A 19,572-nucleotide genomic window follows, 5' to 3' on the forward strand; every position below is an offset into this window, starting at 1 on the left:
TAAGAATGAGAAACACACTACCGTGGAACTGCAATAGGACGCAGTAAGCACAGGTGTGTTTTTTACTGTCAAATATGTATTAATAAATTTCAGCTTGTCAACAATGATACAACATACAGAGGTCCTTTTTTTCCCCTGAAGTGTTTCCAATGATGAGACACATTTCCAGATCTCTCAAAGATTACATGCCTGTTTGATAATCTTAATTACTGCTACTACAGGTTATTTCTTACCTGTTTGTCTAGTTTTCATTAGCAATAAAAAGTCATGGCAATGTTTGTACAATAAATTATTTTGATTCCTGGTTTAAAATGTAATTGCTTCTTGTAATTATACATTTTGTGATAATCTGATCACTTCAAACACCATGTATCTAATAAACTTACCTGTAAGTGATAGTAACAAAACTGGAAGACTGCATATATTTGTGTGAAAGACCTAATTCAGGGAAAGCAAAAACTTTTCACTATACTGTAACAACAAATATCAAAACTCTGAAATATATATTTACAATCACATATTAAAAGAAACAATTTAACTAATTTACATTACCGAAAATAAGGCAAATTATTATTTTTTTTCACTGCCTTGGGTACAAAAAGTTAATGTCACGAACACTGTTTATGACAATACTGTCACATTACAACATCTCCTTTGTTACCACTCTGATACTTTGTTATAATACATGTTATACATATTCAACACTTCACTGATTCACGTCTTCAGTTACGTTACTCTTCTTTCATAAAAGTTCATCATATCTTGAGATATATTCCAACCAGACATCAATGTTATAACATACAATGCCAGCAACACTGTCAGTGGATAAAGAAGTATATGAGTTCTCTGCAGAATTTGCAAACCTGCAACAGGAAAAGAAGAAGAAAAATTTTGGTGGAGATACAAAAATATGAAACAATTTAAGAAAAGATGTTCCTACAGGTAAGACTATCTGCAGCCACAAAACCCTCAGTTTATAGTCTCCAAGTTACCGACAATCATGAACAGATAATTACAGCACTGATCACAGCAACAATTTCTTACACTTGTAAAAATGTAGTAAAGAAATAAGATAAAAATGTTCCCAACTCACTTTGATAAAAAGTTTCTCTACATTTACACAACCAGTAACGAAGAGAAATTACAAAGTTAAGTGTAAGTGGAATTAGTTGCACATTTTTAGAGTACTAAGTGATTTATTGTTCAAGGAGATAAAAATTTCCTTCGGACCCCAAAAGAAATATAAACGCACTGATTTAATATTCACAAATGACCTTCAGCATTACAGAAAAGGTAAATGTTTATTTTGTAGTCCAACTTTTGAAATGAATGCATACCACAGCCAAATGACTTTGCACTTAACTACACCAATTGCGATTAGCTGGCACGAGACCCCTATCACTCAGCTCACTGAAACATCAATCACAAAGTAATTTTAATCAGAGTGTAATATGAATTGTCAACATCTGATCCACATTTTACTCTTGCTTCCCATGTGAAAATCTAACTCTTATCACGTTCAGTATTCGTATTTTTTTAAAATATACTTCGACAGTGTTACATTTCAAATGACTGAGTCCATTTTTTAAACTCTGGTTAAAGAAGTAAATAAAACCAAGCAGATAGGATGTGGAATGCTGCCTTATGCCTTTTCAGTTTTGTTTTACCCAGACATGTTTCAGCACTTTTTGTACTATCTTCAGTGGGTTATCTTATTTTCTTGCTATAAAATTGTTGTTACATATTAACTTTTGGTACAAAATATTTACAACTGTGACAGAGGCTGGGTAAATATTTTGTACCAAAAATTCCTCTAAATTTTAATATGTGACAACAATTTTACAGTAAGAAAATAAAATAAACCACTGAAGATAGCACAAAAAGTGCTGAAACATGTCTGGGCAAAGGTGTCTTGCATAAGGCAGAATTCCTCGTCCTATTTTCATATCAAGCATGGACATAAGAAGAGCTGCAACACCACAAGATGATTAAAACCAAGCAGAGTAACATCTGGTTAATTGAGATGCAGCCAAACATTCTTGTCCTCAACTTGTTGAAGGCTAAAGACATCTTTTACACAAGCTCTGTTGACAGAACACAGAATAGTAGTCAAGTGATTACTGGGAACCACTTTCTGCTAAGTATTACTACAACTATGAATCAGATAAAAAGCAAAAAACCAGTATTCCCAATATTTCCAACAATGAGTCTTGCACGTAGAAGCCCAAGGATCCTCAGCTAACTATTAAAAATGAGTCAATGGAAGAAAAACACTTCAAAGGCTAAGATACAGTTAGTGCAGACACATTAAATACACAGCAAGTTGGAGCTTGAAAGAAGCAAGATGTGGACCTGCGGCAGAATATCAATGACACCTGCACATCATGGCAAAGGATGTGGTAAAACTGTATGTCCAAATGTAGGAGCAGGTCTTTTGACAAATCACAAAGTCAGAAAATATCTGCACTGTGGCACAAAGACAGCAGAGCCAATAAATTTTATGCCCCAGAAGTCAATAGTGACATCTTTTAGAATAATTAGTAAATCACAAATAGAAGTAGCCATTATGTTCTCTGACAAGAATTGCTATTAATTTAATATCTATATGTCTGCTGTTACTTAAAAACTAGTGTGTGTGTGTGTGTGTGTGTGTGTGTGTGTGTGTGTGTGTGTGTGTGTGTGTGTGTGTGTGTGTGGTGCGGGGGGTGGGGGGGGGGGGGGGGGGAGGGAAGATTTGCTCTATTCTGATCATAGTACTCACTCATTGTGTAGCCCATTTAGACAATGGACAAGTGTTTGCTGTTTTGAAAATTGTCTGTCTGTTGCAATTTAAATATACATACTTTATATACCGCAAAAATTATACCTTTCAAGTAGGCCTACTGCAAGCTTAATGATGCCCTCAGTTGGCAGTGTTACAATATATAAAGTTGATAACAATAAGAAACAGAACTGCATTTTTATTTATATTTGAGCTAGTTCTGGACCCTCAAATATTCATTGATCTTGAGGTTTAGCATTTCTAGAAGTGTCCAAAGATCCACAAATGTTTTTCTAAGGTATTAATTACATTCGCAATTTTTTGCTATTAAGATGTTTCGCAGACCAATTATACACTACCCTGTGACAGTGCCTACGGTTGGTTATCCCGGTGCACTTTACTCGCACACATCTTTGTTTCAACATGCCATTTTATTACACTGCTAGTTCAGTTTCTGCCTCTGATAGCACTGTTCACCTACCCAGCCTCACCTCTTACTCACTACGCACCTGTGTCACTACTTGTGTGATCCCCCCACTCTCATATGCACCATTTATTCACCCTTGGCTTAATTTTCCACTTGCCAGGCAAGAATAAGCATGCACAAGGTTATTACAACATCACCGATCACTAGACCTGAACAAGAACAGAAAAGTGGGAAGATATTTCTGATTAACATGTGTGACCATAAGATGATGATAAACAACATGAACAGTCAACAGAAAACATTCAGTTCCATGAAGAAGAACATTACTGCCCAAATTCAGAATTATTATAGGCCATGTGCTAGGCACATTTATACTATGGAAGAGAGTGTCAGGGCTAGCAGACACTCAACACTCAAAAACAATACTAGAAAGTTACCATGATGGCACAAAGAGCTACATAGCTGTTTCAAATTCAGCCAGCTCCTTGGCAAGAAACAAATGCAGAAGAAACTAAAAATACACATAAGGTCTGTTAACCCTGAAGGATTCACTGAATTCAAAAGAAAGATCTAGCCTATGGAGTTTTGAAAAAATTCTAAAAAGGTCCTCCATAAATCCATTTAATGGATCAAAGTTACCTGTTTAGATGTTCATTTACCATGCTGGATTAAAAAAGATTATATTTTAAAAGTCCTTTACCATAGAAGATCACAATACATTTCCTATTTGTGACCACTGCATGGATGCAGAAGTGACAGACAGAAATGAGTCAAATTCGAAATAAAACATAAATGAACACTTTTGATAGAGAAAAGCCCACTGCACCTAGTGCAGTACCATTAGATTTTATGTTAATTATGCATGAGAATTGGCTGATCCTGGTGGCTGGATTGATGAAGTGCCCTTGGAAAATGGCATATGTGATTTCAGTCTTCAAGAAAAGTCACAGAACAGGTGCACAGAACTAGAGAACTATCTCATTGATGTCAAATTGTTTCAAAATAATAGAACATATTTTATTCTCATGTTTCACAGCTTTTCTGGAAACTGAAAAACTCTCATGTAGGAAACAACATGAACTTGGCAAACACCAGTTTTGTGAAACTCAGTTGCCTTGTTGACTGAAGAGGTACAGGGGCTATGTTGTGGAGCTCAAATTAATTCCATGTTTCTTTATTTCAGGAAACCTTCAATTCAGTTCTGTACCATCATCTAGCAGGCAAAATCACATACTTATGGTACACTGTAACAGATATGTGAATGGGAGGTTACTTTCTAATAGCAGGGTGGCAACATAATAAATCAAAGTAGCATTTGGTGTACAAAAAGGATGTTTGATAGAACTGTCATTGTTGGTGATATATAAACAATATACCAGAAACACTTCTTACTATCTGAGACTGTTTGCAGATGAAACGTATTTGTAAGGAGAGTTCATATCATAAGAAAACTGTTACAAAATGCAAGAAGATTAGAAGGAAATTAATCCTTGGTGCTGATCCTTAACATACATAAATGCAAAGAAATGCATATTAAGACAGGAAAAAGACACAAAAGCTGAGTGGTCTGCATGCCTATTGCTATGCGGAGGACCCAGGTTCAATTTCTGGTACTGGCAAGGATATTCCCTTGGTGAGAGGACTGGTAGGAGGTGCACTTAGCCTCGGGAGGCCAACTGAGGAACTACTCAACCGATTAGTAGTGGTTCAAAGGTCAAGAAACCTGGCAATGATTGGGAGAGTAGTGTGTTGACCACATGCCCCTTAATACCACATCCAATAACACTATTGGCAGAGGATGACACAGCAGTTGGTTGGGCCAACTGGCCCGTTTAGTTCCCGAATGTAAAACTTTATGTTAGCTTACCTAACTTCCTTGTTTCATTTAAAGATCTTGTGCAGGAATGATGATCCTTGGTAAACTTCCAAATTAGCTCAAATTTCTCTAATATATAAGAAACTATCCGTCTCGACTGCACTAATGAAGCCAACCTTTACCAAGGTTTCAGCCCAAATAATTGAGCCTTCTTCAGAAGATATACCTGAATCTAATTTGTCTAAGAGGGCATGGTCTAGAAATAAAACTAAAACAGCCTGAATAGGCGCGGTCACATTTTAAAAATGCGGTACTAACCATCATAGGCATTTTGTTAGGTTACATGGGAGGAGGTATTATGTGCATTAACTCTCCTTGGAATGTACACACAATAGTAAATATGTCAATCAAGTACAACAATTCTTTTACAGTCTGCTATTGGAGTTAAATCAGCATCTATCTGAGGCTTTTCTCTTTACTATATGACTAGATATTTAACCGTTGGTAACTGTTCCCAGTGATTGAGGGCCAGTTGTATAACTGACAAATCTTCAGATCTAAGCTGAAAGGTTTGCACATTAGTTCCTTGCAGTAGTTGAGAACTTTTCTCTGTAATGTATTATTTATTCTCTGATGTTTTGGTGTTTATAAATTTTTTGTGTCTTTTGTTTATAAGTTTTCTTAGCATTAATTTGTGAACTCTGTGCTGACTTTTTCCATAAGCAGGTAGCTTTGGCTTGCATGGACAAACAGAATCTGATGGATGAATAAATACACACATCAAAAAAAGTTTTGCATCACCCCAGTTCCCAGAACTCCTGAAGATAGGCAGTGACTGTGGATATTGTATCACAGACACAGTCCCTTTGACTGTCCAGAGATGTCACTAAACCCGCCCAAAGATGTAAACAACCCTGCATGAGCAGTGCCTATTAGACGGAGGGGGTCCGAATGCCGATGAGTACAAGGTCATTCCACTAGGAAGTAGTACACGGCTCATGTTGTCTGTAGTTCAACCATGCTTAGACGGTCAATCCCACAGTTCGACTGCATCCGCATTGTTGCTTTGTGCCAGGAAGGGCTCTCAACAAGGGAAGTGTCCAGGCGTCTCGGAATGAATCAAAGCTATGTTGTTTGGATGTGGAGGAGACACAGAGGCAGTAACTGTCGATGACATGTCTTGCTTGGGCTGCGCAAGGGCTACTACTGCAGTGGATGACTGCTACCTACGGATTATGGCTAGGAGGAACCCTGAAAGCAACACCATCATGTTGAATAATGCTTTTTGTGCACCCACAGGATGTCGTGTTAGGACTCAAACTGTGTGCAATAGGCTGCATGATGTGCAACTTCACTACCAACATCCATGGCAAGGTCCATCTTTGCAACCACAACACCATGCAGTGCAGTAAAGTTGGATCCAACAACATGCCAAATGGACCGCTCAGGATTCGCATCACGTTCTCTTACCGATGAGTGTCGCATACGCGTTCAACCAGACAATCGTCGGAGACGTGTTTGGAGGCAACCCGATCAGGCTGAACGCATTAGACACACTGTCCAGCGAGTGCAGCAAGGTGGAGGTTACCTGTTGTTTTGGGGTGGACATACGCCACTGGTGGTCATGGAATGCGCCGTAATGGCTGTACAATACGTGAATGCCATCCTACAACCGGCAGTGCAACCATATCGGCAGCATATTGGTGAGGTATTCGTCTTCATGGACAACAATTCACGCCCCCACATGCACATTTTGTGAATGACTTCCTTCAGGATAACATCATCGCTCGACTAGAGTGGCCAGCATGTTCTCCAGACATGAACCCTATCGAACATACCTGGTACAGATTAAAAAGGGCTGTTTATGGACAACGTGACCCACCAACCACTCTGAGGGATCTATGCCGAATCACCATTACGAAATGGAACAATCTGTACCAACAGTATCTTGATGAACTTATGGATAGTATGCCATGATGAATACAAGCATGCATCAATGTATGAGGACGTGCTACTCGGTATTAGAGTTACCAGTGTGTATAGAAATCTGGACCACCACCTCTGAAGGTCTCACTGTATGTGGTACAACATGTAATGTGTGGTTTTCATGAGCAATTAAAAGGGCGGAAGAGATGTTTATGTTGATCTCTATTCCAATTTTCTGTACACGTCCCCGAACTCTCGGTACCGAAGTGATGCAAACCTTTTTTTGATGTGTGTAATTAAAGAAATGGGGGTTTCCCCCTACTTATACATAACAAATAAAATTCGTTTATGATGAGTGTCAATTGTCAATCCCTGGACCCAGGGTAGATATTCTAGAAGGCTTCCTCCTTTCTGAACTAATCCTGTGTGTTACAAAATCCCTATATGCAATAGTATGATTTACAAACCACCACTTGTAACTTACCAACTACCCAATTTGTATATGTTGTGAAAAGTATCAGATGTACAACACTCCCTAAGGGTATGCCCAAAGCTACCTTTCTATCTCACAATATTTCCACATGAAACTACCTATCTGGATGAACAAAGTGATCAGAGTTGCATAAAATACTTGTATGATGAATATCTGTTGAATCCTAAACAGGAGCTTTTCAGTCTCCGAAATGGTAATGATTCACAAGCATAAAATATGTTCCATAGTTATAAAGCAGAGTGAAATCAGCAATATAGACCTGTACTTATATGCTACAGTCCGAAAATAATTCTTGAAATGGAAATGACCTGTGGGTTCAACCCCCCCCCCCCCCCCCCCCCCCATCACCCTTCACAATAAAAAAAACCACTCGGGGGGGGTTTGTCGCTTATCAAGATATGCCAAACTACTGTTAGAAGGGGAGCAAGTTCTTTCGCATACTCTTTACAGAATGATAAGGCTGCCTCATCTGGTACAGCTGCCATCCTTCAGTTGAGCCATTTTAGCGCATTTAAATCTATCTGTGGAGAACAGAAATGCCGAGTGGGGGGGGGGGGGGGGGAGGGGAGGGGGAACAGTGAATCAAATTTGCCCCTTAATACGTCTTATGTTACAGGACCCCAGTTTGGTACGATTGGCCCTTATTTTCATGATGGAGGATTAATCTTATGAAAACAGTAGCCTTTAATAAAAGACAGTGTGTTAGAGGCACAATTTATTTACTTTGATTAATAATTGCTACAGAAAACTTATGAATGGGTAAGCTTATGATTTATCAAGAGTACCCAAGCAGAGTACAATTCATCCATGTAAAAAAACACATGAAGTCAGCAAAATGAATCACTTGTGAGTTCCAAAATGCTACCAGCAGTCCAGGTAGCATAATGACCGTGTATAGGGCGTTAAAAAGGATGAGGTACAATGGTCCTCATACGCCACACATTTCTATAGTCAACGTTAATTGATGCTTCAGGTGGTGTAACAAGCAACACAACTGAACAGTGGTTGACTGGTGATTTGCAGTGGTGATTTGATGGAAGGGTTTGGGGTTGGTGAATGCTTGGAGAATGCTACATGCCATCATGTGTAGTGCCAACAGTGAAGCACAAAAAAAGGTCAACTTATGGTATGGCAGAGTTTTTCATGGTTAGGTTGTGGTCCCCTTATTGTTCGTAAGAAAATGCTAAATGCGAAAGGATATGAATACATTTTAAAGCATTTTGTATTGCATACAGTAGAGGAACAGTTTGGTGATGAGAACTCATACTAGAATGACAATGCACCCTGTCATAAAGCAGTGTAAATGAGGTGATGGTTTGTGGACAAAATGTTCCGGAAATGGAAAGCCTGCCCAGAGTTCCAAGTTGAACCCATTGAAACACTTTAGGGATAGGTTAGAACTTTAACTTCACACCAGAACCTGGGGTAAAAAAATCACTACCTTTTCTGGTTTTGGATCTCGAGGAAGAATGGGCTGCCATGCCTCTACAGACATTCAGACACCTCATTGAAGGGCTCCCTAGTAGGGTTCATGCTGTCAAAGATGAAGGTGGACACACTGCATATTAAGGTCTCCTAATAGATGTCTGGATAGTTTTTATCAGATAGTGTATCCAAAAATTCCAAGTTAAATCCTGTTTTTGAATCCATATTAAACAGTAGGTCCTTCCATAACTCACTGAGTAAGTCAGTTAATTCAGGTTGAGGTCTGTGTTTCCTTTATACTAAAATTACTAAAATGATGGACCATCAAAGAACTAACTTTGACATTGAACTATTCAATACAATTTTTGTCAGAAAAAACTGATCAATTACAAATATGTATCTCAACATGTAATTTCAAGATAGCAAAGACAAAATTTTTGCTAACAAGTACCTACAATGAATTACTCTACTTTAAAATGTTTCACAGTAAAAGAGACTCTAGTATATAAAAACTGTACACTTGTACCATTAAAATGCTCGTAGCATCTGCATTACGAAGTCATATTTGGGGAAGGAGAGGACCACAAAAACTATGACGCGTATCATGAACAACTGGTATTAATAAATAAAATGCATCACTCCAATGTAATGTACACTTATACAAATGATTATAAACAAAAGACCTTTTATAATGTACTTTTGTTCCTTAAAAAAAGAACCACACACACACACACACACACACACACACACACACACACACACACACACACACACAGAGACAGTGATATCCAAATACTTACAACTGTAGCCTAAAAATGTGATATAGATGTAATAGCCAAGGGCGATCAGCCACAGGGTATTTCCAAATAATCTGGCCACGAACCAGGGTTGATACAGAAAAGCTGGAAAGGAAACAACAAGCATTTAATATATATATTATATATGTATTCCATCACAGAAATGTTATTAAATCATCTCATGAGAATATTCTGAAAATAAGTCTATTACAAAGTAATACATTTGATACAATGTATCAGTGCTTCACAAAAATTTTAAAGATTCAGTGTAAGATGATTAACTACCCTCATTTATTTTCACAATGAAATTCCTGAACATGCAAAAAAGTATCAAGGGTCTTCAATTGGAATTAGGTATAATCAAATTGTCACTGACATTTTTAAAAAGTAATTATGCAAACTAATTTCCTCATACTGTGCAACATGTAGATGATTACCTCGATAGATATAGAGAATCTACAAGTCATATTAGAGATGGACGATCTGTCATGCACATTTGGTTGTGTCTGAAGGTTTTCTACTCTTATTTGCATTAAGACATGACAAAACATCAACAGTTAAAACACAGGAGACATAGTCTACATTAATCACAGATAAGATATGTATGAGTCTTCTCCTCAGCTTAGAAATACACGAGTTCAAAGAATGGGCAGTCTTTCCCATGGTAGAAAGTAACTATGTCAGGAACAATGGCCAACAGAAATGTACATTTCTTTGTTTTAAAAATCTTCTTCTTCTGCCACCCAGGATTAGGGCTAATGACCTGTTCCACCTCACAATCTCTTCCTTGCCCTTCACACATCTTCAAGTATTTAAACTGAGTGTGATGTTTAGCACCATAACTAACAGCGAGTCTTTCACTAATTCCTGGATCACAATAACAAAGCGACTGACAACTATTAGTGTACAGGACAGTTACCACAGCAACAATCAAACCGAGCATGGTTTGGTAGTGTGTTCTTTTCTGTTCATAGTTTTCATTTCAGAAACAGCAGCAGACAATGCTTGTGAACAGTAATGTAAATGTTGTGATTCAATTTTATTGCGCATTTTGTTGCTCTGTGTAGCATGCTTAACACAGAAGGTACACAGAAAAGTGACAAGGTTTTTTGTGTAGTTAGCATTTTGTTGCTCTGTGTAGCATGCTAAGAGTGAAGGTATGCAGAAAAGTGAAAAGGTTATTTTGTGACTGCAAAGGGCAATGCTGCACATTAATAGACAGCGTATCAGCTTATCTGGTATGAAACACAAAGCTGTTGCTGCTGCAGCCATACTGAACACTTGGGTCTGTTGAACCAGCATCATCCTTTTCCATGCTCAGAAATTCTCCTGTTGGAATCAATTTGTTATTTTGATCCAGTTACAGAGTTAACTTGTTCATTACAGGTTCTAAGCGTCTCTTACGTGACTTTATTCTAACCCAAACTTTTTTTATTAAACTGAGGGAAAACGCAGGATGGAAATTAAACATATGGCGACAGATCACTACCAAATAGAGGACATGCCGAGCAATGAACAAGCATGTAGAAAAGGGCAATTACAAATTGCTAACAGCAGTCCCAAGTGATAAACAGAGAACGAGCAGTGCCTGCAGCCCACAGTGGTATGTTACACACTATGACATTGTCTTGGTGAAATAGAAAGTGGATGGACACCTGCGCTGTGTTGCTCTTGCCCAAAGCAGGCAGCTTGATTTTTTTTTAAGAGACTACAGTGTGCAAATGGGAGAAATGTGATAAGAACCCAAATGGTTAATTGATTTGGTGCATGCAATGTTTTTGTACGATACTTGCCATACCAATGACAAAAATGTGGAAACACTGAGGGAAGTGGTTCCAAGTCTGAATCAAACAGGTATTAATATATTTCATATATTTAAGAATCATGAAAGAAGGCTGTATATGTGGAAGAGAGCTGGAGACACCAGAAGGTTTCAGTCTGATTATATAATGGTACGACAGAGATTTAGAAACTAGGTCTTAAATTCCCAGGGCCAGATATGGACTCTGATCACAACTTAATGGTTATGAACTGTAGATTAAAACTGAAGAAACTGCAAAACGGTAAGGAGGTGGGAACTGAATGAACTAGCAGTTGTTGAGAGTTTTAGAGGGAGCATTACGGAATGTTTAACAAGAAAAGGGGAAAGGAATACAGTAGAAGAAGAATGGGTGGCTCTGAGGGATGAAATAGTGAAGGCAGCAGAGGATAAAACAGATAAAAAGACTAGGGCTAGTAGAAATCCTTGGGTAACACAAGAGATATTGAATTTAATCAAAGAAATGAGAAAACATAAAAACGCAGCAAATGAAACAGGTGAAAAGGAATACAAACATATCAAAAATGAGATTGACGGGAAGTGCAAAATGGCTAAGTAGGAATGGCTAGAGGGCAAATGTAAGGATGTAATTTAAGCATGTTATCACTAGGGAGTAAGATAGATGAATCTAAAGGAAACTTACAGAGACCTTTGGAGAAAAGAGAACATCCTGTACGAATATCAAGAGCTCAGATGGAAAACCAATCCTAAACGGGAAAGGAGGAAGGTTGAAGGAGTACACACAGGATCTATACAAGGGTGATATACTTTAGGGCAATATTATGGAAATGGAAGAGGATGTAGATGAGGATAAGATGGAAGATATGATACAGCATGAAGAATTTGACAGAACACTGAAAGATCTAAGTCAAAACAAGGCCCTGGGAGTACACAACATTCCATTAGAACTACTGAAAGCCTTGGGAGAGCGAACCATGGCAAAACTCTTCCATCTGGAGCAAAATGTATGAGGCAGGTGAAATACCCTCAGACTTCATGAAGAATATTATAATTCCAATTCCAAAGAAAGCAGGCGCTGACAAGTGTGAAAATTACCACTCTATCAGTTTAATAAGTCATAGGTGCAAAATACTAACAAATTCTTTAGAGACAAATGGAAAAATTGGTAGAAGCTGACCTTGGGGAAGATCAGTTTGGATTATGTATAAATGTAGGAACAAGCGAGGCAATACTGACCCTATGATTTATCTTAGAATACACACATCAAAAAAAGGTTTGCATCACCTTGGTTCCAAGATTTCTTGAACCTGTATAGAAAACTGGAATACAGATGACCATAAACATTATTTCTGCCCTTTTTGTTGCTCATGAAAACCACACATTGCATGATGTACCACCATACAGCGAGACCTTCAGAGGTGGTGGTCCAGATTGCTGTACACACCAATATCTATAATACCCAGTAGCATGTCCTCTTACAAGGGTGCATGCCTGTATTTGTCATGGCGTACTATCCACAAGTTCATCAAGGCACAGTTGGTCCAGATTGTCCCAATCCTCGATGGCAATTCAGCGTAGATCCCGCAGTGTGGTTGGTAGGTCACATTGTCCATAAACAGCCCTTTTCAATCTATCCCAGGCATGTTCAATAGGGTTCATGTCTGGAGAACATGCTGCACACTCTAGTCGACCAGTGGAGTAAGTCAGCCCCACATAATGTCACCCCAAAACAGCAGGGAACCTCCACCTTGCTGCACTCGCTGGACAGTGTGTCTAAGGCATTCAGCCTGATCAGGTTGCCTCCAAACACGTCTGACGATTGTCTGGTTGAAGGCATATGCGACACTCATCAGTGAAGAGAACATCATGCCAATCCTGAGAGGTCCATTCAGCATGTTGTTGGGCCCATCTGTACCATGCCGCATGGTGTCATGGTTGCAAAGATGGACCTCGCCATGGACGTCGGGAGTGAAGTTGCGCATCATGCAGCATATTGCGCACTGTTTTAGTCATAACACGATGTCCTGTGTCTGCACGAAAAGCATTATTCCACATGATATTGCTTTCGGGGTTCCTCCGAGCCATAAGCTGTAGGTAGTGGTCATCCACTGCAGCAATAGCCTTTGAGCAGCCTGAGCAAGGCATGTCATCGACAGTTCCTATCTCTCTGTATCTCCTACATATCAGAACAACATCGCTTTGGTTCACTCGGAGATGAGCGCCCTTCCTGGCACAAAGTAACAATGCGGACACGATCGAACCGCAGGACTGACCGTCTAAGCATGGTTGAACTACAGACAACATGAGCCGTGTACCTCCTTCCTGATGGAATGACTGGAACTGATCGGCTCTCGGACCCCCCTCTGTCTAATAGGCACTGCTCATGCATTGTTGTTTACATCTTTGGGCAGGTTTAGTGGCATCTCTGAACAGTCAAAGGGACTGTGCCTGTGATACAATATCCCCACAGTCAACATCTATCTTCAGGAGTTCTGGGAACCAGGGTGATAAACTTTTTTTGACGTGTGTATAAGGAAAGGCAAACCAACGTTAATAGCATTTGTTGACATAGAGAAAGCTTTTGACAATGTTGACTGGAATACTCTCTTTCAAAATCTGAATGTGGCAGGGATATAATACAGAGAGCAAAAGGCTATTTACAATTTGTAAAGAAACCAAATGGCAGTTATAAGAGTCGATGGGCATGAAAGAAAAGCAGTGGTTGGGAAGGGAGTGAGACAGGGTTTTAGCCTATCACCAATGTCATTCAATCTGAATATTAAGCAAGCAGTAAAGGAAAGAAAAGAAAAATTTGGAGTAGGAATTAAAATCCAGGGAGAAGAAATAAAAACCTTGACTTTGCTGATGACATTGTAATTCTGTCAGAGACAATGAAGGACTTGGAAGAGCAGTTGAATGTAATAGACAGTGTCTTGAAAGGAGAATATAAAATGAACATTAACAAAAGCAAAACAAGGATAATGGAATGTAGTCGAATTAAGTTGGGTGATGCTGAAGGAATTAGATTAGGAAATGAGACACTTAAAGTAGTAAAGGAGTTTTGCTATTTGGAAAGCAAAATAACTGATGACGGTCAAAGCAAAGAGGATATAAAATGTAGACTGACAATGGCAAGGAAAGCATTTATAAAGAAGAGAAATTTGTTATCATCGAGTATAGATTTAAGTGTCAGGAAGTCTTTTCTGAAGGTATTTGTATGGAGTGTGGCCTTGCATAGAAGTGAAACATGGACGATAAATAGTTTAGACAGGAAGAGAATTTATAAACAGATGCATACTGGTACTTGTAATTGTATACTGTAAAATGAGTATTGTTGTGCAAAACATAGTTCAATTGCTATTATAATATGCTTGTGTGAACTTAGAGCTAACGATTCTATTCTTAGATATCTACCTTTTGACTAGGTGATTAATGGTACAAAAACTGGAGCTAGTAAAGATTTCTAGTTCAATGAGTTTGCGTAATATTTCAAATTGTTCACAAGAAATACGAAAACAACTAAGAAAACTGTGTTCACATGACCATAGTTCCTTCCAAAGATTTTTATTAATATGGTATGATCACATTCTTTGTTTTCTCAAAGAGAGTGCAACTAAAAGCAACAATTAGTCATCATCAGAATGACTGCTAATATTTACTGCACAGCAACTGACTCACTCACAACAAGCACCATTGTTGTTGTTGTTGTTGTGGTCTTCAGTCCTGAGACTGGTTTGATGCAGCTCTCCATGCTACTCTATCCTGTGCAAGCTTTTTCATCTCCCAGTACCTATTGCAACCTACATCCTTCTGAATCTGCTTAGTGTATTCATCTCTTGGTCTCCCTCTACGATTTTTACCTTCCACGCTGCCCTCCAATACTAAATTGGTGATCCCTTGATGCCTCAGAACATGTCCTACCAACTGATCCCTTCTTCTGGTCAAGTTTTGCCACAAACTTCTCTTCTCCCCAATCCTATTCAATACTTCCTCATTAGTTATGTGATCTACCCATCTAATCTTCAGCATTCTTCTGTAGCACCACATTTCGAAAGCTTCTATTCTCTTCTTGTCCAAACTATTTATCGTCCATGTTTCACTTCCATACATGGCTACACTCCATACGAATACTTTCAGAAATGACTTCCTGACACTTAAATCAATACTGGATGTTAACAAATTTCTCTTCTTCAGAAACGCTTTCCTTGCCATTGCCAGCCTACATTTTATATCCTCTCTACTTCGACCATCATCAGTTATTTTGCTCCCCAAATAGCAAAACTCCTTTACTACTTTAAGTGCCTCATTTCCTAATCTAATTCCCTCAGCATCACCCGACTTTATTCGACTACATTCCATTATCCTTGTTTTGCTTTTGTTGATGTTCATCTTATATCCTCCTTTCAAGACACTGTCCATTCCATTCAACTGCTCTTCCAAGTCCTTTGCTGTCTCTGACAGAATTACAATGTCATCGGCGAACCTCAAAGTTTTTATTTCTTCTCCATGAATTTTAATACCTACTCCGAATTTTTCTTTTGTTTCCTTTACTGCTTGCTCAATATACAGATTGAACAACATCGAGGAGAGGCTACAACCCTGTCTTACTCCCTTCCCAACCACTGCTTCCCTTTCATGTCCCTCGACTCTTATAACTGCCATCTGGTTTCTGTACAAATTGTAAATAGCCTTTCGCTCCCTGTATTTTACCCCTGCCACTTTTAGAATTTGAAAGAGAGTATTCCAGTCAACATTGTCAAAAACAAGCACCATTCAAAGGCTAAGCGATTCAGTATACAAGCACCATTCAATACTGAATCGCTTAGCCTTGCCTATGAGCTGATTCACCATAGCCAATGGCTACAGGCAACAGAACACACACACACACACACACACACACACACACACACACACACAGAGAGAGAGAGAGAGAGAGAGAGAGAGAGAGAGAGAGAGAGAGAGAGAGAGAGAGAGAGAGAGTCCCCCCCCCTCCGTACATTAGCTAAATAAGACAATTTTTTTTTTTTTTAAATAATGAGCAGTGTACACTCCCATCCCATCTGGAAAGAAATAATGCCAATGTATAAGTGGGAATGATACATAAAAAATGGAAAGGTGGGAGAAGAAAAACTGAAAAATAAAAGTGATACACATGGGCTTCTCAAAATGTGAGATAGGAAATGGCTGAAAGGAAGGGAGGGAAAGGGAAGGGAAAATACAAAGAAAATAAAGCTGCAAAAAACAGTTGAGCGAAACCCAATTTAAGTTACAACTATGTACATGAAAAGAAGTAAAAATGTGTTGGATGAAGGGATAGTGGAAAAGGTAAACTATAGCCTATCAAATTGTATTCCAGAAAATGTCCAACAGTTCTGAGGGTTTACTGGTGGTCTAATGAATGTACACTGATGTGCAAAACCGATGGACGAAAGTAACTTCCGCCTGATGTGCCACTGCTACATAACACAGTTCGATGAAATTTGGACTATACATTGAAAGAACTGCTACAGTATAGTACAGAATGTAACTGAAAGAAATAAGGAATGAGATGAACAGATGTGACACTTTTATTCAAAGACAATAATTAAACTAAAGCCTCGATGATTCATGATGATCCCCTGGGCATCACAACAATTGGATATGGTTTTTAATAGGGTGTGTGATCTCACAATGGCAACAATATTCGTAAGGAGTTCTTGTGATAGGACATCCCATTCCTCCACCAGTGCAGTTTACAACTGCTGGATGGTCATCGGTGCATATGGACATGCTCCAAAATGTCTTTCCCAACAAGTGCTCCATGATACTTAATTCGGGGTGGGAGGGACTGGCAGACCAGTTTGTTTGCTGAATATCCACTCATTCATAGAGCTCCTCCAGTAGATGTGGTCATGCATTGTCACCCTTAAAAATTAAATCACAGTCAAATAGTCGAATGCAACCCCTTTGAAGATATATGCAGAGGAGGAGTACAGTGTCAAAATAACACTGGCCAGTGAGGGTGCTGCGTTCACAGACTAGGATGTTGGTACACCTACGCAACATTGTGCCTCCATACAGCACAACATCTGAACCACCAGAACGATCCTGTTTGACAACGTTGGATATACCCTCACTTGGCGAGGAGTGGGAACATGTAATACACCCCGGAACATTGTCGAACATGATCATTTCAGTGGTCCAGGTATTATTGGACAAGGAGGTGTTATGTTGCATGGGCACACTGACCTCTTAATTTCTTCGCACAGTACACTCACTATTCAACATTATTCAGGGTGCGTACACGGACAAGAAAGAAAAAAAGTTCCTGGATTTTTCCCTGAGTTCCCGATTAAAAACACACTTTCCTGAGTGAAAGCAAGTTTTTTCCATGTTAAATGACAATATACTCTTCCTTGGAGGGTAAAGCTTATCAGTCCTTTGAATGCTAAAGGTTTAATACACCAGCATAGAACTTCCAACACTTTAGGAAATGAAACCCAGAAGAAAAAAAAAAAGTGTTTCGGAAAGATCTTTGATACGTGGCAATGTTTACATTGCACATTTTCGTATTTTGAAAATATAAATATGAATTCCACTAAATACAGCTAGGTAGCTTCTGAAGCACTGAAATCCAGATTGCAATGTGCTTTGTCTGCCAATCATAGCTCATGTCATTTGATCTCGCCAGCCAATGACAGCAGATATTCAGGCCATAGGACATGTGATGTAGTCAGCCAATAGCAACATCACTGTTAAGTAGCGCAAACACACAACTAGGAAAAGTTAATGGTTTAAATTAATACACATACAGTACAGCTACAAGAAACACAACACAAATATGTCAGTCAAATTTTAAACAATGGCATAAATGGCTGGTCTTCAGAGTCCAAAATTTTTCTATGTGGTTGACCTTCAAAGTGTTTGATAGGGGTGTTTTAAGAAATTCATCTCACATCTTGCATAAATGGAAATTTACTTTGAAAGTAATGCTTCTAAAATCACCATTCACAATATTTTTCTGCAACCTGTTAAGGGCCCCACACAAGCAGCGATCCATTGAATGTGATACTGCCTATAATCAGTTGCTCGCCTTGAAACCCTAGACAAGAGATTTGCCAAGAAATTTCAACCAGTATTACAAACGTATCTGTGTCAAGAAGTTCTGCTACATTTACTGGCAGTTGCAGCTGATTTAGGTATCTTCAAGAATACTTGCAAAACAATTTTTATTTTTTTTTAATGATAATGATAATTTATTAAATTTGTTTTGAATTCTTTCCTTAGGAACTGTAAGTTACTTTGCAGAATATATTAAATTTTTCACTGATGTCAAATGGGGTGAGTACATCGCTCCAGTGTGCTAATGCAATTCATTTTATGTTTATTAGTTCTCAATTTCTTTTTATTCATTAGTCTTATAATTTAATTGAAAATATTTAGACAATTTACTCGATGAGTCCATAGAGATGTTGTCAATAGCAGCACTGCTGATTACCGTAAGCCATACTGGAAAGCCATTCATGAATGACAGCACAACATGTCAAATCACAGGACACACACAATTTAGCAGTCAGGGCATGTGGGATAACCATGAGAGTGCTCCTGCTGTCATACGAAATTGCACCCCAGACCATAACTCCAGGTGTAGGTCCAATGTGTGTAGCATGCAAACAGAAAATCAACGGAAGATGAAGTAAATGAGGTGGGAAAAAAAAAAAAAGGGCTAAGAATAAATATGTTGTAGCCGTAATGGTGAACATCGCCGAGGCTTTCGATCACTTATGGTGGCCAGCACTTTATAAGCGCCTGATGGAGTTTGACTGCCCATAAGCATTACACAACTGTTATGAACTATTTTCAAAACAGAGAAACAACTCTGCCATACCCAGGTACATGTCAATGACCTGATGATCCTTGTGAAGGGAAGTTCCAGAGGCAACCTGGAAGTTTGATGGAACATAGTCCTTCAACAATTACCTTAGTGTTACCAAGGAGTTAAATTGCCTTTTGAGCCTGAAAAGACCCTGTACGTGTTGATAAATGGAAACTTTTAAGAGGCAAAGTCATGAAATTAAGCAACAGGTCCACAAAAAGAAAAGCAGTCACCATATAAGTGGGCAATTTCTTAGCCAAGTGACAATATTATAGTGCATATATTGAAGAAA

The 19,572-nt window shown here is 38.7% G+C and overlaps 1 protein-coding gene across 1 annotated transcript in view; it reads right to left on the reverse strand.

Annotated features, from left to right (window-relative positions):
- Positions 1-488: 488 nt before the first annotated feature.
- The window catches only part of LOC126469877 (protein unc-50 homolog A), a 97,619-nt gene continuing 78,535 nt past the window's right edge, over positions 489-19,572 (reverse strand). Inside the window, exons 6-7 of the mRNA XM_050097202.1 lie at positions 9,649-9,750; positions 489-863 (exon numbers count right to left, since the gene is read on the reverse strand). Of these exons, the coding sequence (XP_049953159.1) occupies positions 727-863; positions 9,649-9,750 (239 nt within the window). The 3' untranslated portion in view covers positions 489-726. The remainder of the gene's footprint in view (positions 864-9,648; positions 9,751-19,572) is intronic.

This window comes from Schistocerca serialis, chromosome 3 (genome assembly GCF_023864345.2).
Source record: "Schistocerca serialis cubense isolate TAMUIC-IGC-003099 chromosome 3, iqSchSeri2.2, whole genome shotgun sequence".
NCBI classification, from domain to species: Eukaryota; Metazoa; Arthropoda; class Insecta; order Orthoptera; family Acrididae; genus Schistocerca; species Schistocerca serialis.